We start from the raw sequence: 14,051 nt of genomic DNA, 5'->3' as shown, positions 1-14,051 counted from the left end.
TTATTTTCTAAAGCATCCATCTTCCAAATGTTGGGAGGTTGTATCAAAAATGTATGTTTAAACAAACATTAGGAAAAGAAGAAAATTATCCAGAAAGGAGAAGGCAATGGAAAAGGAAAGAGATATACTGACAAATATAGTATAGCCTTGCAGTAAGTCTTGAAGAGACGAGTGGCCATACTCAGGGGAAGTTCCACAGGCAGAATGCCAAAACCATGAAGAGAGTTCCCTTAAACCAATTCATACAGAACCTCAGGAAGAAACCCAGTCAACCGCAACTGTCTTGAAGGGACATGGGGGTGAGGAATGGTCACTCAAGTACCTTGGGCCTATAGCCTCCGTTCAACAAAACAAAGCAGATAAGCCTGTTCCAAACCCCCAGTAAAGCTAAAGAAGATATTCTCATTAATGTTAGTGGACTTTAGATTGGGTGCTTAAGCATAAAGGAAGTGATTAGCTTTCAGGAAGTGATTAAGTCTCACTGAAGTTAACACTTATGTATGAAGATTTCCCTCAGAGTAGAGCATGTTCATTTATCTTTCAAACCAGGTCATAAAACTTTTGTTCCAGAACTTTTCACTCTTTCTCAGAAGTTCACCTTTGATCATCTTGTGTTTCAGAATGTCATATTTTCTTTCAGGTTACTCTTCTAGTCCATGTTAAGTTTCTGAACTAGTATGAGCCTCAAGTTCTTCTGCAATTACTCAAATGTTATGTATCCTGTTTATTTTACCTGCTTGATATGATTCTTTTTTTCTGTTTTGCTAAAGTTGGTAAGTCTGTCTCCTACCTTTTTGCACTGACAATGCACTGTATTGTGCTGCAGTTTTCATAATAAGGCACCAGTTCGGGGAAGCATTCCTATTCAAGACAGGATGTAGCACAAGCTTAACTTTAAGTATGCATTTAAGTCCCACAGGAATCAATGGGACTTGAGGACAGACTTGAAGTTAAGCACATGCAATTAAGTGCTGTCCTGAATGTGGATGAACTTAAAAACATTCCTAACTGCTTTTGTGAACCAAGGTCTGTGTACTTGGGGCTGACTTGAAGTTAAGCACATGCAATTAAGTGCTGTCCTGAATGTGGATGAACTTAAAAACATGCCTAACTGCTTTTGTGAACCAAGGACTGTGTACTTGGGGCTGATTTTCACAAGCAACTCTACTGGAGAGGTAGGAGCTTAGGAATTTTTGAATACCGTGCCCGTTGAGAAATGCCTAATTAAAACCAAGATATTATTTTGATTTGGCTCTCAATAATGGGATAACCTTATTACTTTTTTCTGTCACGTACACAGCAATAAGACGATACAATGGCAGATTTTCAATTCCAGCCAAATATCTATAAACTTTTGTTGGCAACTGCATATTTTCCTTCATTTAGCAAGCCCTATTTGCCAAAATTAAAAAGAGATGAACACCACCACATTGTGCTGGGGTCATGAAGAGTACCAATATTTCCGTCATGAACACTTCCTAATGGACTACTGTTAACATCTGGAGAAGTCCCTGCTACTCAGACAATAACCAGGATCTTCAGCTTTCAAACAAGCTCACTTTAACCTTTTAGCCAGATGAGAAGTATTACTAGCCTAAATCACCAGTCACTTCAAATTTGCCTACACAGTTCTGTGGAGTGGCTTACAGCAGCAATAAAGTATACATTACCTAGTACTACAGAGGACCACATTCTAATCTTAGGTTTCAGAGTGGTAGCCATGTTAGTCTGTATCAGAAAAACAACGCAGAGTCCTTGTGGCACCTTAGAGCCTAACAAATTTATTTGGGCAGAAGTTTTTGTGGGCTAGAACCCACTTCATCAGATGCATGGAGTGGAAAATACAGTAGCAGGTATATATATTCATAGTACATGAAAAGATGGGAGTTGCCTTACCAAGTGGTGGGTCAGTCTAATGAGACAATTCAATTAACAGTAGAACACCAAGGGAGGAAAAATCACTTTTGTAGTGGTAATGAGGGTGGCTCATTTCAAACAGTTGACAAGAAGGTGTGAGTAACAGTAGAGGGAAAGTCTCTACACAGAAGAATAAATGGACACAAATCTGACATCAGGAATTATAACATTCAAAAACTAGTAGGAGAACACTTCAACCTTCCCGGTCACTCAATAACAGACTTAAGAGTGGCAATTCTTCAACAAAAAAACTTCAAAAACAGACTCCAATGTGAAACTGCCAAACTGGAATTAATTTGCAAACTGGACAGCATCAAATTATGCCTGACTAAAGACTGGGAATGGATGGGTCATTACAAAAACTAATTTTACCATACTAATTTCCCCCTACTTAGCAAAAATATAAAACCCCCTAAACTCCCAAGAAACACAAACTCAAAAGAGTCCCTGCTCACCCCCCACATTATCCAACTTCACAAGCCTCTGACTCTTCACAAGCCAGAGAGGGGGAAAAAAAAGGGGCTCAGTGAATTCCAAAGGCAGAAGTGCCCTTACAGAGAATATCCAACGTTTGCACATGAAGTTTGGTTTCCTGTTAACACCAGAAGAAGTATGCATTTACTGGCCTTGTTTCCTATATGCCAGCAAAACAGTATGTGTGTATGAAGCAGGGGCCCAGCAGCATTAGCAGCCCATAACTCTCATGCCATCAGAGGTCTGTAGCCAACCATTATTGCCCCAAAAGTAGTCAAGGCTGGGTGGGAGATGCACTATTTCACACATCTTCCAGCTAACTGTCACTGATAGGTCTTATATGGAACCTAAGCTGGAATTCAAAGCTGCCTTTTCCTGATGAAACCCCAGGGAAAGGGGGTAGCAGTACAGTTGCTGCTCTTTCTAAGGGGTGAATCTCTCCCCTGTAGCAGTCGTCCCCAGGTGTCACCACTGTATATACAAAATGTGGAATCCTCTCCCCATTGAGTCAATGCCAAAACGTCCATTGACTTCAACAGGGACAGAACTTCACCTACAATCTCTGCTTGTAAGTACAGTACTGTATGAAGTGGTCAGAATCATAAAATGGAATAACCATTTCCTGCTTTCTATAATGAGACTCTCTGGGAAGGACTAGCTTTATATTTTAGTAAGTGGTTTCTACTTTGCAGGCATTTTCTAGGAAAGCACAGTTTGATTTGAATAAGCAAAGCCACTCGGACTATATACTGAAGTTTGCATGATAAAATAGCTGGCACTGTTAAATAATTATTAATTCATTTTCAGTACACTTGCCATATAAATTTGATTTACAGTAGAAGAAATAGTTACATTTAGGTCTAATCATTTGAAATTCTGGCATTGCACTAGTGTGTGCCTGTCAGATAGCTGAACTTCCCCAGGGCTACATTTTTATTCTTAAATGTTTATATAGCACCATAGCTTTGCATGGTATTTATGAAATTCCCCCCTACTTCCTGTTTTGGTGAGAATCAGAAACATCACAAGGACTCTCTGGCTTATAGTTTTTCCTTATTCCTCAATAGAAAGTATAAATGTAATATGTATCTAAATTCCTTTACTGAAATTAACTGTTTAGCGGTAGTGCATATCTTTAAGATGTTCCCCTTTTTAGGTTCAGGAATGACATCAATCATCCTGCAGTACAATTCAGAACTAGTAGCAAAGCTTCCAAGGATCATTTAAATTATTCTCTAAAATCTTTCTGTGTTTCATGATTGTATTATTCCAGTTCTACAGTGATATGATTTAACTGAAGAAGATGGAGTTACTTCAGTATACAACTGGAGTAATGCAATAGTAAATCAGGCCCTTAGTTAAAAATCATCTTTAGGTGCTGCAGAAGTGTCTGAAAATCTGTTTTATGTTTATGTATTAGCTATGTTAACTCATCTGCATGGCCTGAGGTTAGAGGATTTATGTGGTGAGGCAGGAAAATATCTAGGGTGAATAACTTTAGTGCAATGGGATTCAGGACCTTTGTAAAATACCAGTGCTCTCATGACAGTGCCCTAAACTAATAAGTAGAATTGAGACTTTGGAATTTGTCTTTAAACAGCAATAATTGCTTAATTTCACATTGACTTTAGAGAGGTTGTGCATAACTAGGGATTTCTGTTGAGCTAAATGTTCCAGTTTTTCAACTATGTTTGATGTTCAGTAATCCATATATTTTATGTTAATATAAATGTGGTGTTAAAGTAATTGAAATGGTTTCTCCTCTCATTCACACTTGTTTTGCACAAGTGTAATTCCCAGGATTTCAATGGAGCCACTTTATGCTTCTTTAAAGAGAAGAAAATCAGGACCATTTAAATTTATGTTTAATGTATTGCTTACATATAAATGTGTAACCAGAGGAGTAATTCCTTGTGTGAAAACAATTGAAATTTTTTTTGAAAGAACAAAGACAGACAAAAAAAGGCCACTTAGAATAGCACTTGCGTGTTTACAATGTAGCAAACACAACTATTTTGATTATAATCTTAGCATTTCCATTGCTGCTAAGACAATTATATTTGTGAAAAGAAAATAAATATTAAAGAAGAAATAAATCTGTAAACATAGTGGAAATATGGAGACGAGACAAAATATCCAACCGTGCAAAATGTTTTGCAATTTTTTCTGTAAATTGGTCTGAATCATGGGGCTTTGTATACCACCAAAAACAACATGCATTACAATAATTCTTCAGTAACTCTACGCAATTTCCCCCCTGCACAGATATAAAGCATTAAAATCTGTGAACTGCAGCTAGCTAAATCTTGTTATTTATACCAGATCTTCTGTTGTTTTGGACACCCCAAGCTTTTGCCTACAAATGCCATTTATACAAATATTTAACAGAGTCATTAGGCTCTGGGGAGAAAATTATCCTTTGGAAGTATGAGAAAGAACTAAAAAAAAATGTGTTTCAATAAATTGTTATTTCAGAAACTTAGAAACCAGAGCTCCATTACTGCAAGATGCTGAAATGACTCCGGAGAAGTGGTGAGAACCATCAGCTCCTAATTAAGTCAAACAGGAGGTGCAGAAGGGGCTCAGTACCTTGTAGGCAGGACATTATAGGTAGGCTTAGCAATCTTTCCCCCCCCCCCTTTATTTAAAAAAATAATTTAATCAAACAACATATATTTATTTTTAAGCATTTTGTTTAAAACTATTTAAATTTTCCCAGTTGTGCAAAATTATGGGGGGGAGGAGTCAAACAATTATTTAATGACAGCAGCCATTATGTTTCAAAAAGTTAAAGCTTTAAAACCATTAAAACTCATATTGTCAACATCAGATGCCAAAATACAGAAAATAAATATCCTTAAATCAAACTCTAATAAATTCTCAAACAGCATTTTTTCTTACTTTGCCTATATTTAAATTTCAGTTATTACCAATGGAAATATTTGTCAGTTGGCGTGTGTATGGTGAAATCAACATATACCAATAAAGATCTACTTATTCTAAGCCTAATTATATTTGCTGTGGAGAAGTCCAATCAGAAGAATACATTTGTCTTGCATATGGCATAGAAACAAAATAGACGTGAACATTATTGTTTGATCACATTGACAGAGTTTTGGTGCTTCATCCTTATAGCAGTCTGTCCATCAGTTGGCACACATAGCAAAAGATAAACAAATTTACTAGTACAAAACATCACAAATAGATAATATTAATGTGATGAGACACAAAAGACACAAAATAATATGGCAAGTTATCAATTGAGAAAGAAGGCAAAAGCAACATTTGTAGACTTAGCCATTAAAAAGAACCAGTAAGACAGAGTAGACAGGAAAGGATCATAATAATACCTCTTTAATACCTTTTTGCAATAATATGTATTAAAACAATAAGCTGTCAGGAGGGAAGGATAGCTCAGTGGTTTGAGCATTAGCCTGCTAAACCCAGGGTTGTGAGTTCAATCCTTGAGGAGGCCACTTAGGGACCTGGGGCAAAAAAAAATAAAATAAAAAAATTGGTCCTGCTAGTGAAGGCAGGGGGCTGGACTCAATGACCTTTCAAGGTCCCCTTCCAGTTCTAGGAGATTGGTATATCTCCTATTATTATGTTACAATTTTACATATGTACGTATCATGGTATACCAACATTTTATTTTGGTTAGACTGGAAAAGTGCTGTGCACTACCAGCACAAAAAAACCTGGTCTACTTGTATATATATTTTTAAACTAAACAAAACTTAAGCTAATTACATTCAAGTTGTTGATCTGGTATAACTACCTATTTTTCATAATTAATGCTCTGCAAGCTCCAAAGTAGCTAATTACTTACTAAGGGATAATGTGCATGGTAGAGTACTAAATGGCTTTTTCGGGTGATTAAACACTGAAGTGAGGTTGAGGAGTTTGGTAACAGCTAAAGCCACTTATTGAAAGCACAGTTCAGTGCCATGTTCATTTAAGGCGACTAGAAACAAGAAAATTCATCCAGTTTTAACATATATATTTAGGGGAAGGGGTTAGAGGAGCTTAATTTGAAGCTTGAGTTAGAAAGTTCTGTGCTGTTGTGTTCTTGGACTTTCCATTCATGTCACATTGGGGTGTGGGTTAGGTGAATATTTATTCAAAGAGGTACAGAAAGGAATAATTGTTTTAGGAAGTAAACTGTATAGAAAAAAGGGTGATATGTTAAATTAAATGTAATCAGTAAGGATATGGTCCCAGTAAGGATTTGATATTGGAACCCTTCATTCCTGTGGATTCATTACAACAGATGAGGATGGCTAATTTCAATCTGAATATAAGGGACCTGGGAATGGCTGTCTACACAGAAAGGATCAGAGGTGAACAACGCTCATGGAGGAATCTTAGAAGCAGCCAGTTCTGAGGCGAATGGTTGGCTGGAATGCCTTTTGTTTCTCTGGTCCACACTACAAACTTTGGTTGGCGCAAGATACGTTGGCATGCAGCTGCCAAAGTTTGTACATCACTTGGGCATGTGCATACTTGACTGCTTGTATGTCAATGCAAGGTGTGGTGCATGACAGGTAGATAACTCAATGTGCCATGCACTGCCATCCACCACAATGTCTTTCGGAAAATTTTTGCTACGTATTGTGAAAAATAGAAATGACTTCCCCAGGGATCTTTTGGAGCATGGACTAAAGTTTTCAGCATGCAACTTTCTCCATCCCATACTGCTACACATATACCATAATTTTGTGCCATTTTTTGAAAATCCCACAAATCTGCATGGCATTTTTTGGTGCCCACCATCTCTGACAGAAGCCTGGAGTCCATTCAGCTTTGCACTACCCTCATGAACATTGCAAATACTGGATAAATGATTCTCCTGTATTTGCAGACACATAGGAAGTACTACAACAATGGGGACAAGACAATGTCTTCAAAGACAGTTTGCAAAGGGACATAGCAAAAAATGATTCAAGGTTGTTGGTGTTCATTGAGCAACTGCAGATGATGGAGCGCTGCTTCTGGCCCGAAGAAATGGGCACTGACTGGTGGGATTGTTTCAGAATGGAGTGATGAGTGGTGGCTGCAGAACTATTGGATGTGAAAGGCCACATTCCTGGATCTGTGTGCTGAGTTCACACCAGCCCTTCAGCTCAGGGACACCCTAATGAGAGCTGCATTGGCAGTGGAAAAGCAAGTGGTGATCACATTCTGGAAGTCTGCAATGCCAGATTGCTATTGGCCAGTGGGAAATCATTTTGGAGCTGGAAAATGCATACTAGGGACTATTATCATGCAAACATCATTAATTGTCTCCTGCCACACATAACTGTGACTCTTGGCAGTATTACTTGAGGGCATTCTGTGCCCAAAAAATAAAAATTCTGCGCACAATATTTTAAAATTCTGCAAAATTCTGCAAATTGTATTTGTCAAATAAATGTGGATGCTCCAGCATGGCACTGAGGAGCACAGGCCACTGGCTGCACAGAGGTGGGACATCACTGTTCAGTCCCCCTACGCCCCCAGGACATGGACTCAGCAGTGAGGCTGCACCGAACCCTGATACAGTGCAATGATGGGGCCTGCCCCAGAAACACCCCAGGGCCCTGCCCCTCCATGCCAGGTACACCAGGTAGGCTCAGCAAGACAGGATCCAAGTGTGGAGGGCCTTAGTGTAGGGGGATCCAGGTGTGGGTTGAGAGGGTTCTGTGTGGGGCAGTTTGGGTGAAGGCAGCTCAGTTGGGGATCTGGGTACAGAGGGGCTTGTAGGAGCGTTCTGGGTGCAATAGTAATGGGACTCTGTGGGGAGGTCCAGGTGAAGGTGGTTGGGTCTCAGCATGGGGGATAAAGCTCAGCAGGAGGGTCTGGGTGTGTAGGGCTCAATAGTGGGTCCAGATACTGGGGAAGTGGTGCTCAGTGGGGTGGGGATCCAAGAGCAACTGGTTGGGGCTGGGTAGAGTGGGGATCTGGGTATGGGTGGTTCATCAGGGTGGTCTAGGTGCTGGGGGAGTGGGGCTTATTGAAGAGGTTCTGAATGCAGGGGGATGGGGCTCAGCAGAATGGTCTGGATAGGAGGGAGTCTGGATGCAGGGGGGTTGGGCAGATGGGGGAGTAGCTCCCTATACAGGGATCCTTCCCCGCTGCAGCTGAGGAGTGATGGGCACAGGAAGTGTGGGTGTGGGTGTCTGCAGAGCTTCCTGAAGCCAGGGGAGAAATCTGGGGGTAGGTCTGACCCAGCGCCAGATGCCATGCAGGGGAAGAGGAAATCCTTTTCTCCCCCATCCAGCCTGGCACGTGGTAGGAGCCACCAGCAGGGTCTTCCCCAGTTCTGCCTTCTGTCCCACAGTGATTTACCTCTCTGCTTGCTGCCCTGGACACACAAAACATACTTCTGGGGAGGGTTGCATGACCATTCTTGTGGCTTCCCTTTGCTTCCCCATCAGAAAGTCATTTTTCTGCAGAGAAGCAAAGAAATCTGCAGGAGACATAAATTCTGCATATGTGCAGTAGCGCAGAATTCCCCCAGGAGTGCAGTATGCAGGACAGAGTGGATGGAAGTGCAGCTATGGAGTTCCAAAACTGTGGTGGGGTGACAGACAGCACACATATCCCTGTTTTGGCACCAGCCCACCTTACCACAAAGTACATCAACAGAACAGGCTGTTTTTCTATGGTTATACAAGCAGGTGTGGATCACCAAAGATACTTCACTAATATCACTGTGGGTTGGCCAGCGAAGATGTACGATGCTAATTTCTTTGCTCTGGGTAGAGTAGAAGATTAACTGACAATCAAGTTAAATTATTCAAAACCATATAACAATTTACAGTGTGGATAAATATTAACCAAGCACTAAGTTAAAACCAACATGCTGATTTCATATATGACCACAATTAAATCTGAACTCTCTGGCACTCAGAGAGTCACTCAGATAGCAATGGAAAGGCAAATGTGTAAGATATTGCTCCGTGATCACCAGGGGCGGCTCTAGCATTTCCGCCGCCCCAAGCAGGGCGGCACGCCGCGGGAGGCGCTCTAGTGGTCACCGTCCCGCGGCTGCGGTGGACCTCCCGCAGACGTGCCTCTGGAGGGTCCGCTGGCCCCGCGGCTCCGGTGGACCTCCCGCAGGCATGCCTGCGGATGCTCCACCAGAGCCGCAGGACCAGCGGACCCTCCGCAGGCACGTCTGTGGGAGGTCCACTGCAGCCGCGGTCCCAGCGGACCTTCCGCAGGCACGCCTGCGGGAGGTCCACTGGAGCCGCCTGCCGCCCTCCCGCTGGGACGCCACCCCAAGCGCGCGCTTGGCATGCTGGGGTCTGGAGCCAGCCCTGGTGATCACATAACAAATGAGGAGATCAGAAGGCACAGAGGCAACCGATACAGTGCAGGCGATGTACAATGCAAAGCAGAAATGGGTGGCTCATGTCGTTCGCAGGCAAGAGAATAGGTCAGTAGTGGGCAACCTGCAGCCTGTCAGGGTAATCTGCTGGAGGGCCACCAGACAGTTTGTTTACATTTGCATGGCTGCCCACGGCTCCCAGTGTCCACGGTTTGCCATTCCTGGCCAATGGGAGCTGCAGGAAGCAGCAGCCAGCATGTCCCTGCGGCACTTCCCGCAGCTCCCATTGGCCGGGAACAGTGAACCGCAAATGCAAATGCAAACAAACTGTCTGGCAGCCTTCCATCAGATTACCCTGACGGGCCACATGTGGCCCACAGGCTGCAGGTTGCCCACCGCTGCAATAGGTGGACAACCTGCATCAGTGACTGGATACCTAGAGACACAAGCGACCACTGGGCAGACCGAAAATGAGCTGGGCTGGTCCCATGACAAAATTCTTTGGCCAGAAATGGAAAGAACGTGCTTGCAACAAAACAAATGGTGTGGCATCGACTTGCGTTCATGGAGGGACAGATGAGGACAAGTCAGACAAAGGCGGACAAATCTTAACTCACATCTCCAGAATTGAAAGTTTAGTTTAAGACTCTGCAATGTGGCTCTCACATACAAACTTCCATTCCTGAACTAAAACACCGATGACCTACCTCCACACCATCCTACCCAAACTACACAAAATGAAGGAAGAAGGCATTTTTGGCACAAAAATCAGCTCATCCACAGACATGAACATTCAGGGAAGCAGACACTTGATAAAGGAATCCAAAACGCCTTCCCAGAAAAACGTAAGACCCCACAAGTCTAGAACCCAGTCCTGCAGAACTGCCAGGCTGCTTACAGTTCTATACTGTCAACCAACAACAGCTGTGACCAGTTTGCAAACCATGTGGACATAGACCCATGGAAAGTCCCACCTCAAAGGGGATGACAAGCAGCAGTCTTGTGGCTCCTGATTGCCTTCACACCTTATATAAATCTAAGAGGCATTCCAAGAAGTGTCCAGGCAACAGCATGGAACTTCTGTAGCAGCCATGGATATTTCTTTTCCCTGCTCCTGAACTCCTGGCTTCAACCTTGGCTTGAGTTGGACTTTGCCTCCTGACCCAGAGCCTGAAACCTGACTACAAACTCCTCCACTACTAGCCTCAGATTTGCCCCTGCTCTGATCTGGATCCCCATTGCCCTTGTTGGGATCCTGACAATATAATTGCATCAGACAAATTGTGACTAGTAGCAAAATAAACAGCAGTTCTTATTAAGAATCTCTCATATAATACCTCATCAGTGGATCTTTAAGCACTTTACAAATAGGAACATCATTATTGCCATTTTACAGATTGGAAAAGAAAGAGAGAGAGATGAGGTAAAGTTAAATGATCAAGTTCTCACAGCCAGTCACTGGCAGAATAAGGACTAAATATTGTAAAAGAAGCACAAAATAAGCTATTTTCTTTTGTAAGGCTGTGCCTTCATGCAGCAGAAATTGAAATATAAGTAGTGTGCAGCATCAGCACTTAATGCATAAGAATGGTTAATAAAATTACAATGTATGTGACCTTAAATTGAAATGTGATGGTGTCATTTATTCAAACCATTCCATTAAGTATTTATTCCAGACTTTTGGGGATCATAAAGAATTAAATGTTTACTCATTTATGAAGTATTCTCAGATCTATTCCTGTAAGTAATAAATCTATGAGCAAGCACATAACTGTGTAATTGCATGCAATTGCAAAGCAATTACAATAGTGATACACTGTACATTTTAAATGGGAACAAGTTACTGCTATAAAAAGGCAACAGCTTTACATAAATTGAAAGTGAGGATAGGACAAACTACAAGGAAAACAAAGATATTGCTTTTGTGCTCCTGCGTCCTACTGGAAGACCTCTAAAGGTTACTGAGGTATTGTATAAGAGAGAAAACGATGTTATCGACTGCAAAGTTTTACTCTTACCTTTACTCTCACAGTGACAGTAGCTAGTCCTGGAGGCATAGTTCCTCCACTATCAAAGGCTTCCACTAGAAAGGTAAAGGTTGCCTCTGTTCCAGAGAATGACTCATAATCCAGGGATTTTAAAAGTGATAATTCTCCTGTGAACTTGTTCAATGAAAAAAACGGCAGTGCTTCCTGGGTTCGTATCCGATAGGTAACATTTGAACCAAGGTCAATATCCTTTGCCTACAGCAAAAGAGAATTTATTTGAAAACTAAAAAACTGAAGAGTCACAAGGAAAAACACCAGCTCACAATTTTTACAGGACATACATTTGATTTATTTGATATTACTAAGAACATTTGCTTTCTTCGGTGCAATTCATATTTGTTTTTTCATAATTTTAATTGTTAATTTTAACAAGATATATTTTCAGTAGGCTTGAGGAAACCAACTTTTTTCAAAATCAACTCTGCTAGTCAACAGATGCTGCTTTTAAGATATGTTCTACTTGCCTAATTAAGAGATTTGGATTAAAATTTTGGAAGGACATTTGAACTCTTTGGGGCTAAAAGAAACTGGCAATATCAATATAGTAGAAACTCACTGGAGAATGCAAATGTATTTTAGTAATGTAATTGACATTTAGAAAAATCTCACATTGTAAAGTATTTCAATAGTACTCTACTTATGTTTTGATTTTCCATCATTGCTTTTATTATTTAGTAGAAATGTAAGCTCTATGCGTCTAATATTTTTCACTTGCCTGTCCTATGCCAAATGTCCCATTTTCACAAAGAGAAAAAAGGCTTTAAGGAGGTTTGGGTATCAGTTCTCCCCCCCACCTTTTTAATCTCTTATTTTGGTTTTAATGGCAACCAGTTAGATGAGAACAGCCTCACACAATAAGATTAACAAACCATTTTCTTTGACCCAGAGTGTCTTACCTCTATTCGCAGGAAGACTGTGCCAGGTGGTAGATTTTCTGGAACACAGACAGTGTAGGAGGCATTAGTGAACATAGGGCTGTTGTCATCAATATCCAGAACTTTGATTGCCAGAGTTAATGTTGAACGGCGGGGGTCCACAGCTCCATCTGTTGCTTCAACTGTAAGTTCATAATAGTCCCTTGTTTCTCTGTTCAGTTTAACTGCTGTGTAAATGCTACCATTTGATGTGATGCGGAAAATATTGTTGAAGTTTACCAAGCTGTAATGTACTTGGCCATTTACTGCAGCATCTGGGTCCGTAGCCTAAAAGAAAAGAAAAAGCCATATTGTTTTAAAATACTTTTGAAAGGTATGTGGATTAGATTCAGACATGATCAGTGAGCCTTTTATTCGACTTTCTAATATAAAAGAATCCAAAGGACAGTGACGTCAATGGAAGTCTTTCCATTGACTTCAGTGGTTTATGGATGAGGCTTCAAGTTTCCACTTACACCTGACATGAAAAATTTCATATTGTTACTTTCTGTATAGTATTTATTTAGTTTATGAAAACTGTTAGAATAAGTATGGAAGGGATTATCTTGGAAAGTGGGGAAGCTTAGATTTGCCCCTGTATATTATATCAAAGCTTGTGATTGTTGTTAAACTTTGCTCATTGGGTCTGATGACTTCTTAATTCTTTTGAACACCACATGTAACAGGCCTTGTTTCACTAGTCACAATGAGTTATTTACAATCAACACATTACATAAAGATCTAAATTTAGCACCTCTTGTCCTCTTCAACCTACTTCTGAGCAAAAAATGTTACGGTTGAAAAATAATTATTTTTAATACTATTCCTTAGATGCAGCTTTGCAAAATTATGACATTTACCAGCCTTGGCAAAAATTCTATTAACTTGTAGCAGACAATATTGATGATATGTTTGACCATAGTATAGTATAATTAAACACAAAAAATACATTTTAAAAGGCATTTAAGTTATAGCATTAATCAAAAGAGAGCGGAAGCACATATCTAAGTTGCCATTGTGCCTTTAACTCAGCCCCTCTTTACCTCGATGTTACTGCAACCACAAGAGAATGTGTGCATTGCATTGCAAGTCTCTGACTTCAGTTATGTTAAGGGAATTCATATGCTCAAACTGAGGAAAGAGCATATCAACCAGACTCTTCCCCCATGCTTGCAACCCGTTGAAGCAGTCCACTGGAGCAACGAGACCATAATGCCTTAGGATTTTCCCAGCTGAGAATTCCTCCAATATGGGGGAGCCCCAATTTGATGTAGAACTGGAATAGCCACATTCTATGCAACCCATCTTCAAGCACCAAGTGTAGAGACATAGCAGTGTTGTTATGATCTCCGATGGACATAACTGCTCTTAATGGCAATTTACTGA

At 40.9% G+C, this 14,051-nt stretch overlaps 1 protein-coding gene across 16 annotated transcripts in view; it reads right to left on the bottom strand.

The window, feature by feature from the left end:
* PCDH15 (protocadherin related 15) overlaps window positions 1-14,051 on the bottom strand; it is a 771,473-nt gene that overhangs the window by 213,651 nt on the left and 543,771 nt on the right. For all 16 annotated transcript variants that reach the window (XM_045024749.1, XM_045024750.1, XM_045024752.1 and 13 more), the window contains 2 exons: window positions 12,648-12,953; window positions 11,722-11,946 (listed from right to left, as the gene is read on the bottom strand). In XM_045024749.1, coding sequence (XP_044880684.1) covers window positions 11,722-11,946; window positions 12,648-12,953 — 531 coding nt within the window. The remainder of the gene's footprint in view (window positions 1-11,721; window positions 11,947-12,647; window positions 12,954-14,051) is intronic.

This window comes from Mauremys mutica, chromosome 7 (genome assembly GCF_020497125.1).
Source record: "Mauremys mutica isolate MM-2020 ecotype Southern chromosome 7, ASM2049712v1, whole genome shotgun sequence".
Lineage (NCBI taxonomy): Eukaryota > Metazoa > Chordata > Testudines > Geoemydidae > Mauremys > Mauremys mutica.
This window is presented reverse-complemented; position numbering and strand designations above follow the sequence as displayed.